Source organism: Rhincodon typus, chromosome 21 (assembly GCF_021869965.1).
Source record: "Rhincodon typus isolate 14 chromosome 21, sRhiTyp1.1, whole genome shotgun sequence".
NCBI classification, from domain to species: domain Eukaryota; kingdom Metazoa; phylum Chordata; class Chondrichthyes; order Orectolobiformes; family Rhincodontidae; genus Rhincodon; species Rhincodon typus.
The window spans coordinates 34,947,642-34,965,627 of NC_063352.1; the positions used below are offsets into that span (position 1 = coordinate 34,947,642).

A 17,986-nucleotide genomic window follows, 5' to 3' on the forward strand; every position below is an offset into this window, starting at 1 on the left:
GAGCGGGCCGATTCCCGGAGCAACAGCAGAGCGAGCGGGCCGATTCCTGGAGTGGCAGCAGCGTGCGCAGGCTGAGTCCCACAGCAGCAGCAGAGTGTGCAGGCCAAGTCCCAAAAGTGGGAGCAGAGCAAGTGTGGGCCGGAGCGGCAGCAGAGCACGTCCTGGATGGAAGCCAGTATGTGGAGGCAGTGTTGTCTCGTGTTCTGAAGCTGGTGGGCACGGACTCATGGTGGAAAAGGACTAGAACTTAAGTACTTTATGGTCACTTTTTAATACCATATTTGGACATTTTAAACTCTATTCCCCTGCTAACCTTTTGTTTTACTTTGTAACAACACTTAAAGTATCTGTACCTAGGTACTCTGTACCTGAGATGGTGCCAAGACGAGACATTACAAACTTTTCACTGCATTCATTCAACTGTATGGGATGATAAAGGCTGTTCTGTTCTATTAACACTTGGAATCAAAAGTCAAATTTGTGGATGACACAAAATTGAGGGGTAATAGTTGTAATATAAACTGTCTGATATATACATATTGTTAACAATTTATTTTGAGTTTGGATTTGCTATTTTGAGTCGGTGGCATAAGGGTTTTCTGTGTCTGAAGTTAATGTGTTTCTGTAGCGATGGTGATTTTTTAAACAGTTGGTAAAGGGTACTTTGGCAGCCTCATGGGTTTGTGTTTTTTTTAAGAATTTTCAACTTAGCAGGGTGAAATATTACACTTGAAGCTCTCTTTAAAAAATTCCACACTTGCAGCATCTGCAGTTCTTGCTATCCCAGACTTGGGGAGGTTTTCTTTTAAGCTTAAGGGAAACACCCATTGCTCGGAGGAAGACGTTTTTGTTTCAGTTTTACTTTGTTTTGGGCAGTTCTGTGAAATCCTTGCATGGAGATGCACATATAGAGCAGTGCTCCTGAGAAGGGGATTGTACAGTAAACTAGATTACCTTAGAGGAAGCAGTTAGTGATCATCCCAGACCAAAAGAATTAGGATAAAACCCTGAAGAAGACTTGAAGTTGAGTTGTTTAAACTCAGGAATAAGCTATCAGATGTCCTTGTTTAGGAATTAAAGTCACAGTTACTTTACATCTGTTGAGGTACCTGAGAAAGAGATACTGGTGTGACTATATACAAGGTTGCTATTGGGTACTGTACAGGGCTGTTGATTTTTCATTTGAAATTTATAAAGGTTAATAAGATTCTACTTTTATTCTGTGTTTAAAACACTTCAAATTTGCTTTATAAGCAAACAGATTGGTTTATTCCAATTTATTTTACTTCCTTTCACTTAATAAATGTGCTTCTGTCTAAGTTAAGAGACCATCTTGTTAAAAACCAAAACAAAACAAATTATGGTTTGCTAAGGCAGATTTCAGTCTGGGATCTGTAATAACATCAGCTGGAATCATAATGTAGTCAATACTGAGGAGAAATGTAACAAATTACAGGGTGACATTAACAAATTTGTAGAATGGGAAATTATTTGGCAAATTAATCAGATAAATGTGAGTTGGTACATTTTAGTAGAAAAATTACAAGACTTACTTATTACTTGAACTGTGTAGGTCTATGTGAGCAGAGGAGCAAAGGGATCTTGAGGTACAAATCGCTAAATATCGTGCCATATGTTTAGCAAGACCGTAAAAAATGCAAGCCAAACACTTGGGCATTTTTGTAAGAGAGATAAAATGAGCAATTTAAAGTAATTAGTATTAGTGAAGAAAAATTATTGGAAAAACTTAAGGAACTAAAAACCAACAAATCCCAGGGCCGAAGGCCTGTATTTTAAGATAGCAATAGAGATAACGGATGCACTGATTATATAACTTTCCAAAGTTCCTACATTCTCGAATGGTCCTGGTGGATTGGATGTCAGGAAAAGGTGAAGAAAGGGTGAAGAAAGAAAACAGGGGAATTATGGGTCAGGCAGCATGATGTCAATCATGTCAATTATAAATAGGATAAATAGGGTGGTCACTAGGACTTTAAACTAGTGAGTTGGGGGGAAGGGAAAGGGAAAACGACAGGGAGTATGATGGTAAATAAAAAGGTAAGCAGCAGGTTAGCATGTGTGCAGGAGGGTTTAAGTTCAAGGCAGACTATGAAAGAAGCAAAAAGGAAGGATAACTCGGGAGATATTATTAGAGGTGTTGGAAATCATGAGGGTAAGAAAGCTAGCATAAAGGCACTTTACCTGAATGCTCGTAGCATTTGTAACAAGGTTGATGAGTTAACGACACAAATCATCGCGAATGAATATGATTTGGTAGCCATTACGGAGACATGATTACAGGATGGTCATGACTGGGAGTTAAATATCCAAGGGTACCAGACTTTTCGGAAGGACAGACAGCAAGGTAAGGGAGGTGGTGTAGCTCTGATATTCAAGGACGCCATCAGGGCGGTGCTGAGAGATGATATAGGTTCTGTGGAGAATGAGGTTGAATCCATTTGGGTGGAAATTAGAAATTCTAAGAGGAAAAAGTCACTGATAGGCGTAGTCTATAGGCCACCAAATAATAACATCGCATTGGGGCGGGCAATAAACAAAGAAATAACTAATGCCTGTAAAAATGGTACGGCAATTATCATGGGGGATTTTAACCTACATGTAGATTGGTCGAACCAGCTCGGTCAGGGTAGCCTTGAGGAGGAGTTCGTTGAGTGTATCCGTGATAGTTTTCTTGAACAGTATGTAATGGAACCAACGAGGGAGCAAGCTATCCTAGATCTGGTCCTGTGTAATGAGACAGGAATAATTAATGACCTCATAGTTAGGGATCCTCTTGGAAGGAGTGATCACAGTATGGTTGAATTTAGAATACAGATGGAGAGTGTGAAGATAAAATCCAATACCAGGGTCCTGTGCTTGAACAAGGGGAACTACAATAGAATGAGGGAGGACTTGGCTAAAGTAGACTGGAAACAAAGATTTTATGGTGGGACAGTTGACGAGCAGTGGAGGACTTTCAAAGCAATCTTTCAAAGTGCTCAGCAAAAGTATATTCCAATGAAAAGGAAAGACTGTAAGAAAAGGGGTAATCTGCCATGGGTGTCTAAAGAAATAAAGGAGGCTATCAAATTGAAAGAGTAGGCATACAAAGTGGCCAAAAACAACATGAAACTAGAAGATTGGGAAAACTTTAAAGGTCAACTGAAAGCCACAAAAAGAGCTATAAAGAAAAGTAAGGTAGAACATGAGAAAAAACTAGCACAGAATATAAAGACAGATAGCAAAAGTTTCTACAAATATATAAAACGAAAAAGAGTGGCTAAAGTAAACATTGGCCCTTTAGAGCATGAGAAGGGGAATTTAGTTATGGGATATGATGAAATGGCCGAGGCATTGAACAGGTATTTTGTATCGGTCTTCACTGTGGAGGACACTAATAACATGCCAGTAATTGACAAAGAGACGAAGGTAGGTGAGGACCTGGAAACAAATCATTATTACGGAAGAGGTAGTGTTGGGCAAGCTAATGGAGCTAAGGATTGATAAGTCTCCTGGCCCTGATGGAATGCATCCCAGGGTACTAAAAGAGACAGTGGGAGAAATAGCAGGTGCACTAGCGGTAATTTTCCAAAATTCGCTGGACTCTGGGGCAGTCCCAGCAGATTGGAAAACAGCAAATGTGACGCCACTGTTTAAAAAGGGAAGTAGACAAAAGATGGGGAATTATAGACTGGTTACCTTAACCTTTGTAGTGGGGAGGATGCTTCAGTCTATTATCAAGGAAGAAATAGCAAGGCATCTTGATAGAAATTGTCCCGTTGGGCAGACGCAGCATGGGTTCATGAAGGGCAGGTCATGCTTGACAAATCTTTTGGAATTCTATGAAGACATTATGAGCGAGGTGGACAATGGGGACCCAGTGGATGTGGTGTACCTAGATTTCCAAAAGGCGCCACACAAGAGGCTACTGCATAAGATAAGGATGCATGGCATTAAGGGTAAAGTATTAGCATGGATAGAGGATTGGTTGACTAACAGGAAGCAAAGAGTGGGGATAAATGAGTGCTATTCTAGCTGGCAGTCAGTGACTAGTGGTGTGCCTCAGGGATCGGTGTTGGGCCCGCAATTATTTACAATTTATATAGATGATTTGGAATTGGGGACCACGTGTAGGGTGTCAAAGTTTGCAGATGACACTAAGATGAGTGGCAGAGCAAAGTGTGCAGAGGACTGTGAAACTTTGCAGAGGAACATAGATACATTGAGTGAGTGGGCAAAGGTCTGGCAGATGGAATACAATGTAAATAAATGAGAAGTCATACATTTTGGTAGGAGTAACAGTAAAAAGGATTATTACTTGAATGGTAAAAAGTTGCAGCATGCTGCTATGCAGAGGGACCTGGGTGTCCTTGTGCATGAATCACAGAAGGTAGGTCTGCAGGTACAACAAGTAATTAGGAAGGCAAATGGAATTTTGTCCTTCATTGCTAACGGGATTGAAATTAAAAGCAGAGAGGTTATGTTGCAGCTGTACAAGGTGCTGGTGAGGCCCCGCCTGGAGTACTGTGTGCAGTTTTGGTCTCCTTACTTGAGAAAGGATGTATTGGCACTGGAGGGGGTGCAAAGGAGGTTCACTGGGTTGATTCCGGAGTTGAGGGGTTTGGCTTATGAGGAGAGACTGAGTAGATTGGGATTATATTCATTGGAATTCAGAAGATTGAGGGGGGATCTTATAGAAACATATAAAATTATGAAGGGAATAGATAAGATAGAAGTAGAGAGGATGTTTCCACTGGCAGGTGAAGCTAGGACAAGAGGGCATAGCCTCAAGATTAGAGGGAGCAGATTTAGGACTGAATTCAGAAGGAATTTCTTCACCCAGAGGGTTGTTAATCTATGGAATTCCTTGCCCAGTGAAGTAGTTGACGCTACTTCAGTAAACGTTTTTAAAAAAAAAGGTAGATTTTTTTTGAACAATAAAGGAATTAAGGGATACAGTGAGAACGCGGGTAAGTGGATCTGAGTCCATGAAAAGATCAGCCATGATCTTATTGAATGGCAGAGCAGGCTCGAAGGGCCAGACGGCCTACTCCTGCTCCTAGTTCTTATGTTCTTATATAGGGGAGGCAATGGCCTAGTGGTATTATCGCTCGACTGTTAATCCAGATACCCAGATAACATTCCGGGGACTTGGGTTTGAATCCCACCACAGCAGATGGTGAAATTTGAATTCAATAAAAATATCTGGAATTAAGAATCTAATGATGACCATGAATCCATTGTCGATTGTCAGAAAAACCCATCTGGTTCACTAATGTCCTTTAGGGAAGGAAACTGCCATCCTTACCCAGTCTGGCATATATGTGACTTCAGACCCACAGCAATGTGGTTGACTCTGACCTATCCTCATGGACGATAAATGCTGCCCGGCCAGCGATGTCCACATCCTGTTAATGAGTAAAGAAAAAAAAATCATTGGCAGGATGCTGGAATCTATTATGGAAGTTGAAAATCACAGTATAATCAGACAAGTTAACATCATTTTTATGAAATACTTATTAAGAGTTTTTAAGAATGTAACGGATAGGGTAAATAAAAGGGCCACTAGATGCAATGTACTTTGATTTCTAAAAGACAGGCAAGAAGGTGACACACAAAATGTTACCAAGGAAGACAAAGGTTCATGAATTTTGGGGCAACATTAGCATGAATGTAGGATTGGTTAATGGACAGGAAGGACAGTAGGGATAAATAGCACTTCATCAAGTTGGCAGCTATAACCAGTGGAATTCCAAAAGGATTAGTGCTGAAGCCTCTATGATTTATAATCAATACTAATGACCTAGATAAAGAGAGAGAATATTAAATACAAATTTTCTGATATAGGCCCAGTTTTACCAATCTCTCCTGATAGGACACTCCAGCCATGCCAGGAACAAATCTGGTGAATCTTTGTTGCTCTCCCTCTATGGCAATAATATCTTTCTGAAGATAAGAAGACCAAAACTGCACACAACACTCCAGATGTTGGTCTAACCAAGTTCCTACTTAATTGAAGTAAGATTTCAGTACTTTGTAAGACATGATTTCCCACATAATAGGATTTCAGTACTTTTGTACTGAAATCCTGTTGCATGGGAAATCATATCTTACAAATTTGATTGGGTTTTTTGAAGAGGTGACCAAGAAGATAGATGAGAATAGTGTGGTAAATGTCTACATGGGCTTTAGAAAGGCCTTTGACAACATACTGCACAGTAGACTGGTTGGTATGGTTAGATCACATGGGATCCAGGGGGAGCTAGTCAATTGGATACAAAAGTGGCAGGAAGATAGGAGAGAGTTGGTGGTGGTAGAGGGTTGTTTTTCAGATTGGCAGCCCATGACCAGAAGGGTGCTGCAAGGATCAGTGCTAGGTCCACTGTTGCTTGTCATTTATAGAAATGATTTGGATGAGAGTATAGGAGGCATCATTAGTGGGTTTACGTATGACGTCAAAATTGGTGATATAGTGGAAAGTGAAGAAGCTTATCTAAGAGTTCAATGGGATCTTGATCAACTAGGCCAAGACCAAGGAATGCAGATCAAGTTTAATTCTGATAAATGCGAGGTGCTGCAATTAGGTAAAACAAACCAGGGCAGGATTTACGCAGTTAATGGTAGGGACCTGAGGAGTGTTGCCAAACAGATAGGCTTAGGGATGCAAGTACATAGTCCCTAGAAAGCAGCATCATAGGTAGGCAGGGTGGTGAAGAAGATGCTTGGCATGCTTGCCTTCATCGGTCAGAGTATTGAGTACAAGAGTTAGGACATCATGTTACATCTGTACAAAATATTGGTAATGCCAAATTTGGAATACTGTGCACAATTCTGGTTGCCCTGCTACAGGAATGATGTTATTGAACTGGAAAGGGTGCATAAACGATTTACAAGAATGTTACTAAAACTGGAAAGTTTGAGTTATAAGGAGAGGTTGGATATACAGGGACTTGGTGAGGGGTGACCTAATAGAGGTTTCTAAAATCACAATGGGCATAAATAAAATGAACAGCCAAGGCGTTTTCCCCAAGATGGGGGAGTCTAAAACTAGAGGGCATAGGTTTAAGGTGAGAAGGGAAAGATTTAAAAGGGACATGACGGGAAATTTTTTCACACAGAGGGTGGTGCATGTATAGAATGAGCTGCTAGAGGAAGTGATAGAGGCGGGTACAATTACAACATTTAAAAGACATTTGGACAGGTACATGGATCAGAAGGGTTTGGAGGGTGACGGATCAAATGCAAGCAAATAGCTCTAGTTCAGTTTAGGAAACCCGGTTTGCGTGGATGAGTTGGACCAAAGGGCCTGTTCGCATGCTGTATGCCCCCTGACTCTATGATATGTTTGGTGGGAACACAAGGTGTGAGGAGGTTACAAAGAGACTGCGAAGGATACTGTCAATTTAACTGATAGGGCAACAAGCTGTCAGAAGAAGTATGGGGACGAATATGAATTTATTCACTTTCATCATAGGAATAGAAAGGCAGAATATTTCTTAAACATTGGAAACATTTAAATATTGATGCTCAAAGAGAGTTTGTTAAACTTGGACATAGAATACAGAAAGTTAGTATATAGGTACAGCAGACAATTAGGAGGATAGATGGCATCTTCTTATCTTACAAAGGGACTGAAATGGAAGAGCAAGGAAGTCTTGACACAGTTGCAAAGGGCTTTAGTGAGACCATACCTAGGGTACGGTGTGCAGTTTTGATCTCCTTTTCTATGGAAGGATATACTTGGAGGCATAGCAGTGAAAAGTTCACTACATTGGTCCCAGGGATGAAAAGGTTGTCCTTGGGTGAGAGGTACCATTCTCTTTAATCTGTGCAGCCATGCAGCTGCTAGGAAGCTTTGTGCATGGTTGCTATGGGTGACAAAACACATTACAGGCAATGCTGAGGAAATTGAAACACAGAGCATAGGCCCTGGACAAGGCTGGTTATTTAGGGTTGAGGTAAAAGATTTCTTCACTCAGAGGGTTGTTAATTGGAATTAGAATTGTTACACAGAAAATTGTAGATGCTCTGTCATTGATTATAATCAAGGGAAGATAAATTTTTGATCTCTCAGGGAATCATGGTATACAAGGAGTGGGCAGAAAAGTCAAGGCAGAAAGTTAACTGCAATCATATTGATTGGTGGAGCAGCCTCAAGGACCAAATAGTCTACTCCAGCTCTTACTTTTTAGTGTTCCTATGAAAGGCACAATAGAAATTCATTTCTTTCTTTCACTCACTGTAGAATAAACACCCTCTACTCTGTTCTTGTAGCCACAGTTTTTCTGTGCCTGGTTTGTTTCGGGTGACTCAAGACTTTGATGTTCGTGTGGGGTTTGGGGTTGGGTGGTGTTGAGGATTGTGAAGGAAGGCCTCCTCATGTTCAAGTTGGTCATTACCTGACATTGACTCCCAATAGCATTTATTTTAAAGTGTTCATTGATTTCCAAGTCTGTACTTCATATTTTGTCTTTCAGGTTTATCACAAGGAATCAACACTTGCTGTTAACAGGATTTCTTTAGCTGTAAATAAAGGAGAATGCTTTGGATTACTGGGTTTTAATGGAGCTGGAAAGACAACCACCTTCAAGATGTTGACCGGTGATGAGAAAGTGAGCGGAGGGGATGCCTTTATCGCAGGTTACAGCGTTTTGAAAGACAAAAAAAAAGTGAGCACTTGCAGACTACTCAGTAGCACATAATTGTTAAAAAAAGTTTGTTCATGGAATATGAGCATCACTTGCTAAGCAAGCATTTATTTATCATCCCTAATTGCTGTGGAGTAGGTAGTGGTAAGCTGCCTTTTTGAATGACTGCAACCCTTGGGATGTAGGGACACTCATTGAGCTCTTAGGAAGGGTGTTTTAGGATTTTGACCCAGTAACACTGAAGGAATTGTGATATATTTCGAAGTCTAGATGGTGTGTGTAGCTTGGAGGGTTAATTGCAATAGGTGATGTTCCCATGCACCTGCTGCCTTGTCCCTCTAGGTGGTTGAGGCCACGTACATGGAATGTGCTGTAGAGGGAATCTTGGTGAGTTACCAAAGTGCATTCCACAGGCCAGTACACACTGCTGCTACTGTGTTTTTATTGTGAAGAGAGAGTGAATGTTGAAGGTGGTGTTTAGGATGCCTTGTCCTAGATTGTGACGATCTGCTTGAGAGTTGTTCGATCTGCACTCATCCAGGCAAGTGTGAGTATTCTATTACAGTCCTGACTTGTACCTTGTAAAGAAAATCAATCATTGGAGAGACAGAATGTGAGTTACTTGCCTTTAAATTCCTAGGTCCTCACCTCCTTTTGTGGCCACAATGTTTAAATGGCTAGTCCAGTTCAGTTTCTGGTCAATAGTAACCTGCAGGAGGTTTGTTAGTGTGTGATTTAGCACTGTCAAAGGAAGACGATTAAATTCTATTTTGTTAGAGATGGTCATAGCCTGTCAGGAACGATGCTTGCCACTTGTCAGCCCAAACCTAGATATTGCCCAGGTTTTGCTGCATTTTGGCACGGACACCTCTGACATCTGAGGTGTCATGAATGGTGCTGAATATGCTGAATGTATCAGTTATCATCCCCACTTCTGACCTCATGGTAGAGGAAAAATCATTGATGAGGCAACTTAAGATGGTCGGGACTAGGACACTATTTTGCAGAATGCTTGCACTGAAGTACTTTGACTGAGATAATTGACCTCCGATGACCGTGATATCTTCTTTTGTGTTAGGTATGACTCTAACCAGTGGAGAGTTTCCCCCCTAATTCTTATTGACTCCAGTTATGCTAGGACCCCATGATGTTATACTCAGTCAAATGCTGTCTTGATGTCAAAGATACTGTCTCCTTCTCTCGAGTTCAGTTCTGTTGTCCATGTTTGAACTAAGATTATTATCAGGACCTGAGTGGCACTGGCAGTACTCAAACTAACCATCAGTGAGCAGATTATTTCTTTGCAAGCACTGCTTGATTGCACCGTTAGCAACTGCTTCCATCACTTTAATGATTGAGAGTAAACTAATAGGGCAGTAATTGGCTGGATTGGATTTATCCTGCTTTTGAGGATAGGACATACCTGGACATTTTTCCAAATTGTGGATGCTATGATTGTAGCCGACTGGAACAGCTTAGCTAGGAGCATGGATAGTTCTGGAGCACAAGTCTTTATTGTTATCACTGGAATGCTGTCAGGACCCATAGTCTTTATGATATCCAACGCCTTCAGCCATTTCTTGATATCACGTAACGTGAATTGAATTGGCCAAAGACTGACATCAGTGATGCTGGAGGAAGGCAAGATAGATCGCCACAATACCTCTGGCTGAAGATGGATGCAATTGATTCAGCTTGATCTTTTGCACTGATGTACTGGGTTCCCACATCATTGAGGATGGGGATATCTCTGGAGCTTTCACCTCCAGTGAGTTGTTTAGTTGACCCACCATTGTTCATGACTGAATGCGGCAGGACTGCAGAGCTTAGATCTGAGGTTCTGAGATTGCTCAGCCCTTCTATTGCATGCTGTTTGCACTGTTTAGCATGCGCATGGTTCTATGTTGTTACTTTTCCAGGTTGACACTTCATTTTTAGGTATACGTGGCATTGCTCCCTTGATACCCTCCTGTACTGTTCATTGAACCAGGATTGATACCCTTCCTTGATGGTAATGTTAGAGTTGAGGATACACCAAGGTATGAGGTTACAGATTTTGTTTGAATGCTAATATCCCACAACACTACATGGATTTCCAGTTTTGAGTTGCTAAATCTGCTTGAAGTCTGTCTGATTTAGCCTGGTGATAGTGCTACTCCACACAATGGAGGGTACCCTCAATGTAGGAGACCGGACTTTGTCTCCGCAAGGATTTTGCAGTGAATGGGCTGTCATCATGATATCGTCATGGACAGACATATCAGGGACAGGCAGATTGTGAGGATGAAGTCAAGTAGATTTTGCCTCCTTGTTGGTTCCCTCACCATTTTCTGCAGATGCAGTCTGCTTTCTATATCCTTTAGAACTCAGCCAGCTCTGTCAGTAGTAGTGCTACCAAGCAACTTTTGGTAATGGACAAGCAGACTACATTCTGTGTCTTTCCACTGTCTGTGCTTCCTCCAAGTGACGTTCAACACGGAGGTGCACTGATTCATCAGCTGAGTAAGGTAGTAGTGATAGATGTAATCAGCAGGAAGTTCCCTTGCCCATCTTTGATCTGATGCAATGGAACTTCATGGGGTCAGGAGTCCATATTGTGGACTCCCAGGCTAACTCCCTCCTGACTGTATACTACTTTGCCACCACCTCTGACAGGCAGCATTCCCTAAAATTCTGTTTTTCTTCTATGGAACTTCTAGAACCAAAAGTCGGTACTGTGAACCATGTCAGCATGCCGATTGCCATGCGTGAAATCAGAGCGACTGTGCATGTGCAGCTTAGTAGAAACATTGCCGATGGGTCCTACAAGTGGGACAAATATGGATGGGATGGAGACAGGTGTCTGGGATAGTCAACAGAATTATACTTTATAGACAATGTCAGGCTGTTGCTTAACTAGTCTGTGGGAAAGCTCTCCCAATTTTGGCACCAGCACCTCAATGTTAGTAAGGAGGATTTTGCACTGTCGACAGGGCTGTGTTTACTGTTGTCATTTACAGTGTCTAGGTCGATACCTGATGGTCTACCCAGTTTCATTTCCTTCTTTAGGCTTTGGAGCAGTTTGATACAAATGAGTGGCTTGCTAAGCCATTTCAGAGGGGATTTAAAAGTCAACCAAACTGCTGTGGATGTGGAGTAACATACAGGTAAATGCCAGAGAAAGGGGGATGTTCCCTATCCCACATGAGTGGGAGGATTTCCCATCCTGCAGGGGTGTGGCAGCGTTTGTTTCCTATCCCGTGGGATGTGGAAGAGTTCCCCATCTGACAGGAATGGGAAGGGGGAATTCTCCATCCTGCAGGAGGAGGGGATTGTTCCCATTCCACAGGAGGAGTGCAGTGCTCCCATCCTACAGGAGAAAGATGTTTACATCTTGCAGACAAGTGGTAGTGTTTGATGGAACACTGCAGTCCCTGGAACCTCAGCTCTCTGTTTTCCTTATTTCCAAGGTATTTTCTCTCTATTCTTGGATAGGTGCGCCAGAAGATTGGTTACTGTCCCCAGTTTGATGCTCTGCTTGGTCACATGACAGGGCAGGAAACACTGTATATGTTTGCAAGATTACGGGGCATCCCCGAGCACATCATCCAGCAGTGCATAGATGATGAGCTCCAGAGTTTCCTACTTGAACCTCATGCCCGGAAGCTTGTGCGGACATACAGGTTAGTAAATCCAGATCCTTAATTGTATATTTCCTTCCCCTTGCCTTTTCTTCACTGCTTGTTCACCTGTTAAGTGGAAGGATCGGCATTAGAGAACTCATCTCAGTGGCTATAAAGTTCACAGTACACAAAAGCTACTCAACCCATTGTGTGCTGGTCCATAATGCCCTTCCAATTGTGTGCAATTGTGAAATATACAGAGGTGATAATATGGCTGAAGAGTGCATATTTTGGTTTAGTAGGTTATGAGAAGGACACGTTTTGTGATAGTGCCATCTGGAGATTGCCACTTCAACACCAAAGAAATTCCCAGGGGTAGGAGATGTCATGGATGGGAGAACCAACTGCCAAGATTGTAATTCTTTCCCTGTGCTAAGATTCCAACCCTCTTACTCTCTGTGCCAAAATTCCTTGTCCCTCCCTGTTATAAGATTTCCAATCTCTGCCTGTGCTGCAATTCCCAGTTTCTCACCCTGTACTGAGATTCCAAGTCATTTGCCAAGATTCTCACCCCTGTCTCCTTTGTCAGGATTCCTGATCACTCTCTTCCAGTTATGAAATTCCGGTCCTTCCTCTCTGCCCCTCTTCCAGTCTCTCTCTTCCCACATGGGTATTCTCGGTCCTTATCTCCCTTTGACAAGCATCATGCTGCTGCTTGTTTTGTCCTATCCTAGTGGTGGAAATAAGAGAAAGTTGAGCACCGCAGTGGCGATGATTGGAAACCCTGCTGTCATCTTCCTGGATGAACCTTCCACTGGCATGGATCCCGTTTCCAGGAGACTATTATGGGATGCGGTGACCAGATCTCTTCAAGATGGAAAGTCCATTGTCATCACTTCGCACAGGTATGCAGTGTGTTTCTCTGTTACAATCAGGTTATACTTTAGTTCATAACAGAAGGAGGCCATTCAGCCCCTTCAGCCTGTTTCATCATTCAAATCCATTACCTGTATACAATGACAGGAAAGCTTTTTCCTATATTCTTCCATGGGTCTGGGTGTTGCTGCCAAGAAATTGTTCCCCTATCCCTATTTGCCCTTTAGAAGGTAAAAGTGAGCCATCTTCAACCTGTGAAGTCCATGACATACATATACTTACAGTATTGTTAGAAAGGAAATTCCAGGACTTGATCCAGTAACAATGAAAGAATGGTGACATAATTCCAAGTCGGGATAGTGGAGGTGTGCGTGGAAGGGAAACTTGCAATCATCTGTGAATATCTCCACTTTTGACATAATGAGAGAGGGAAGGATACTGATGCAGATCTGAAAATGGTTCAGCTCAGGACACTACTGTGAGGAGCTCTTACAGCAGTGTCTTGGGACTGAGATGATTGACATCCAGCAACCACAACCATCTTCCTTTGTGCTACGTGTCTCCAACCAGTGGAGAGTTTTCCCGATTCCCATTGATCCAATTTTGCTAGAGTTCCTTGACGCCATACTCAGTCCAATGATACCTAGATGTCAAGGGCAGTCACTCACTCACATCTTGAGTTCAGATCTTTTGTTTATGATTAAGCTAAGTTCGTAATGAATTCAGGAGCCAGGTGACCCTAGTGGAACTTGAACTGAGAATCCTTGAACAGGTTATTGTTATGTAAGCATTGCTAGGTGGCACTGACTATAACTATTGTATCACATTGCTGTGATTGATAATAGACTGATAGAGCAATAATCAGTCTGGTAGATTCGTCCTGCTTCTTGTAGATGGAAAAACCTTTACAATTTTCCACATTGTTGAGTAGATGCCAGTGTCATAGCTATACTGGAATAGCTGGTCTAGGAGCATAGTAAGTCCTGAAGCACAGGTCTTCAATACTGTACTGAAGACAACAAATGCTGGAGATCACATCTTTGGCTGGAATGTTGTTGGATCAATTGCCTTTCCAGTACCCAGTGCCTTCAGTCGTTCTTGATATCATATGGAATGAATCTAATTGGCAGGTGAATCTAATTGCCTGGAGAATTCAGGAAGAAGCTGAGATGGATCATCCACTCAGCACTTGTGGCTGAAGATGGTTGTAAATGCTTCAGCCTTGTTGTTTGCATTGATGTGCTAGGTTACCCTTCATTACACATATGGATATTAGCAGAACCTCCTCCCAATTGTTTAATTGTCCACCTCTGTTTATGACTGGATGTGGCAGGACTGAATATCTTGGTCTAATCGTCTGATTGTGGAATTGCTTAGCCCTGTGTATTACTTGCTATATCTGTTATTCGGCACTCAAGTAGTTCACCTAGCTTCACAATTTTGACATTTCATTTTAGTTGTACTCAGTGCTGTTTCTAATATGCCCTCCTGCATTCTTCATTGAACTAGGATTGATTCCTGGCTTGTTGATAATGGCAGAGTGGAGCATATGTCAGGAGATAAGATTGCTACTAATTGGAGTTGAATATAATTCTGCTGCTGCTGATGGCCCATAGTGCTTGATGGACACCCAGTTTTGAGCTGCTAGTTGTGTTTTGAATCTTTCCTGTCTAGCGCAGTGGTAATGCCACATGATGGAGGGTATGTTCACTGTGAAGACACAACTTCATCTTCACAAGGATTGTGCAGTGATCACTCCTACTATCATGAACAGATGCATCTGTGACAGGTAGATTGGTGAGGACCAGGTCAAGTAAAAATTAATTTCCTCCTTGTTGGCTCCCTCACAACCTCCCATGAGCCCAGTCTCGCAGCGGATTTTATAGGGTCAACTTGGCTGGGTGTGCTGTTGTCATTTCCAGTGTCTAAGTTGATGCCAGATGGTCTGGCAGGTTTTGTTCCTTTTTGATTTTTATGTAACAATTTGATGCATCTGAGTCACTTTCTGGGCCATTTCCAAAGGCTGTAAACTATGTTGCTGTAGGGTCCAAAATCACATGTAAAGACAGCAGATTTACCTCCCTTAAAGATTCTAGTGATCCCATTGGGTTTTCACATCAATATATAATAGTCATCATAGAGTTTAGCTCCTATAATTTTTATCAAATAATTTACATTTAATTGAATTTAATTCTGCTTCCATGGTGGGATTTGAACCTGTGTTTCCAAGGCATCAGCCTGACTAGTAATCCTGTGGTATTAACCACTACCCCACCATCTCCAATTCATTGCAACAACTTGTCGGGGATTCTTCAACAGAATCTTTTGACCCATGACTTCTATAGCCTAGAAGAACAAAGACAGTTGATATATGGGAACACAACCACCTGCGAGTATCCCTCAAGTCATCCATTATCCTGACATGGGACTATATCTCTATTCCTTCGTTGTTGCAGAATGAAAATTCTGGAACCTCGTCCCTAACAGCATTATGGGAGTACTTACACCACAAGAGCTGCAGCAGCTCAAGAAGGAAGTTCACCGTCGCCCATTTCGTGGCAGTTATGGATGGGTTGATATCATATGGAATATGGGACATTGATTGTAAGCGTCCTTGGCAATAAAATTTTAAATAGGAGTTATTACTCCTTGCTTTCTGCAACTTTCTACAATGGCCATGAGGATTTTAATTTGCTTTATGAATTTTCTTCTGGGTTTCCAGCCCTCACTTCTAGACAACATTCCTGTTACTGCATTGTGGAAGCAGAAGTGAATCCCTAGTTAATGTCCACCACCAACATGCAATTCAATGCAATTAATGTACAGCTAGCAGGTTGTGCAGTATGACTTTATAATTTAACTTTTTTAGCCCCAGTACCATTCTGATAAATCTAAATATCAGCCCCTCCAAAGTTAATATAACTTTCTTGAGGTGTGTTGTCCAGAATTGAATGCTGAACTGTTTTAAAGATTAGAGATAAACAGGAGGATTGGGGAAATTTTAAAGACTAACAAAAGACAGCCAAAAAATGTAAAGACAGAGAAAATAAACTTTGAAAGTAAACTTGTGAGCAATATCAAGATGGACAACAGGAACTTCTTTGAATATATAAAAAGGAAATGAGAAGCCAGAATGAACATAGGCCCCATAAAGTATGAATAATAAGGCCCTGTAGAGAATGAATAATAATGGGGAACCAGGAAATGGCAGAGGACTTGAATGAATACTTTGCACCAATTTTCACAGTAGAGGAAACTGGTAGTATTCCAATATTATTAAATATTCAAGAGGCAAAAGGAGGAGAGGAAATAAATATCTATCATTAAAGAAAGAATACTAGGGAAACTAATGGGGGTAAAGACCAATAAGTCCTTTGAGATGCATCCTAGGCTGTTAAAGAAATTATCTACAGAGTTAGTGGATGCGCTGGTAGTAATCTTAGAGAAATCCTTAAATTCTGAAAAAGTCGCAGAGGATTGGGAAGCTATCAATGTAACACCTTTATTTAAAAAGGGAGAGAGAGAAAGAAAAGCTAACTAAAAGCCAGTTAACATTTCTTATTAGGAAAACGTTAGAGCCCATTATAAAGGATATAAAACACAGCATTTAGAAGTACATAATACGATTAAGCCGAGTGAGCATGGCTTCATGAAGGGGATGTCATGCCTGACAAATTTACTAGAACTCTTTGAGGAGCTAACAAACAGAATAGATAAAGGGGAAGCAGTATATGTAATATATTTGAATTTTTAGAAGGCATTTGATAAGGTGAGATACATTAGGCTACTAAGTAAGTTTGCAGATGACACCAAGATTGATGGTATAGTGGACAGCGAAGAAGGTTATCTAACATCACAAAGAGATCTTGACCAATTGTGTCAATCGGCTGAAAAGTGGCAGATAGAGTTTAATGGATGTGAGTTATTGCATTTTTGGTAAAACAAACAAGGGCGGGACTTATACAATTAAAACCAAGGCCTTGGGTAGAACAGGGAAACCAAGTGGTTCAGGTACATAATTCTTTGAAGTTTGCATCACATATAGATGGGGTTGTTAAGAAGGAGTTTAGCACGCTTACCTTCATTGCTCAGACCTTTGAGTATTGGAGTTGGGACATTATGTTCAGGTTGTACAGGATGTTGGTGAGGCTTCTTCTGGAGTACTATGTCTAGTTTTGGTCACCTGTTCTGGAAGGATATTATTAAGCTGGACAAGGTTCAAAAGAGATTTACCAGGATGTTGCCGGGAATTGAGGGTTTGAGTTAAAGTGAGAGGCTGGATAAGCTGCGACTTTTTACACTGGAGAGCAGGAGGTTGAGGGGTGGCCTTTATAGAGGTTTATAAAATCATGAGGGGCGTAGATAAGGTAAATGGCAAGTGTCTTTTCCCTACGGTGGGGGATTTCAAGACTGGGAGGTATATTTTTAAAGTGAGAGGAGAAAGATTTAAAAAGACATGAGGGGAAATTTGTTTTACACAAAGAATGGTTCGTGTGTGGAATGAACTTCCAGAAGAAGTGGTGCATGCGGGTACACTTACAACATTTAAAAGACATCTGGATGGGTACATGGATCGTTTGGTTCGATTTGATTTATTACTGGCACATGTACCGAGGTACAGTGAAAAGTGTTATCTACATATCTTACAGGCAGATCATACTATGCAAGTACATTAGGATAACAGAACAGAGTGCAGGATACAATATTACAGCCGCTAAGAAGGTGCAGAGAGAGATCGACATTAACATTAAAGAAGTCTATTCGAAAGTGGTGACAGTGGGAAAGAAGCTGTTCTTGCATCTGTTTGTACCTGTATACAAACACTGAGTAGGCTGGGGCTATTTTTCCTGGAGTGTTGGA

General features: G+C 41.5%; 1 protein-coding gene across 1 annotated transcript in view; it reads left to right on the forward strand.

Annotated features, from left to right (window-relative positions):
* abca3b (ATP-binding cassette, sub-family A (ABC1), member 3b) overlaps window positions 1-17,986 on the forward strand; it is a 103,039-nt gene that overhangs the window by 72,215 nt on the left and 12,838 nt on the right. The window contains exons 20-22 of the mRNA XM_048609727.1: window positions 8,478-8,669; window positions 12,123-12,310; window positions 12,985-13,155. Of these exons, the coding sequence (XP_048465684.1) occupies window positions 8,478-8,669; window positions 12,123-12,310; window positions 12,985-13,155 (551 nt within the window). The remainder of the gene's footprint in view (window positions 1-8,477; window positions 8,670-12,122; window positions 12,311-12,984; window positions 13,156-17,986) is intronic.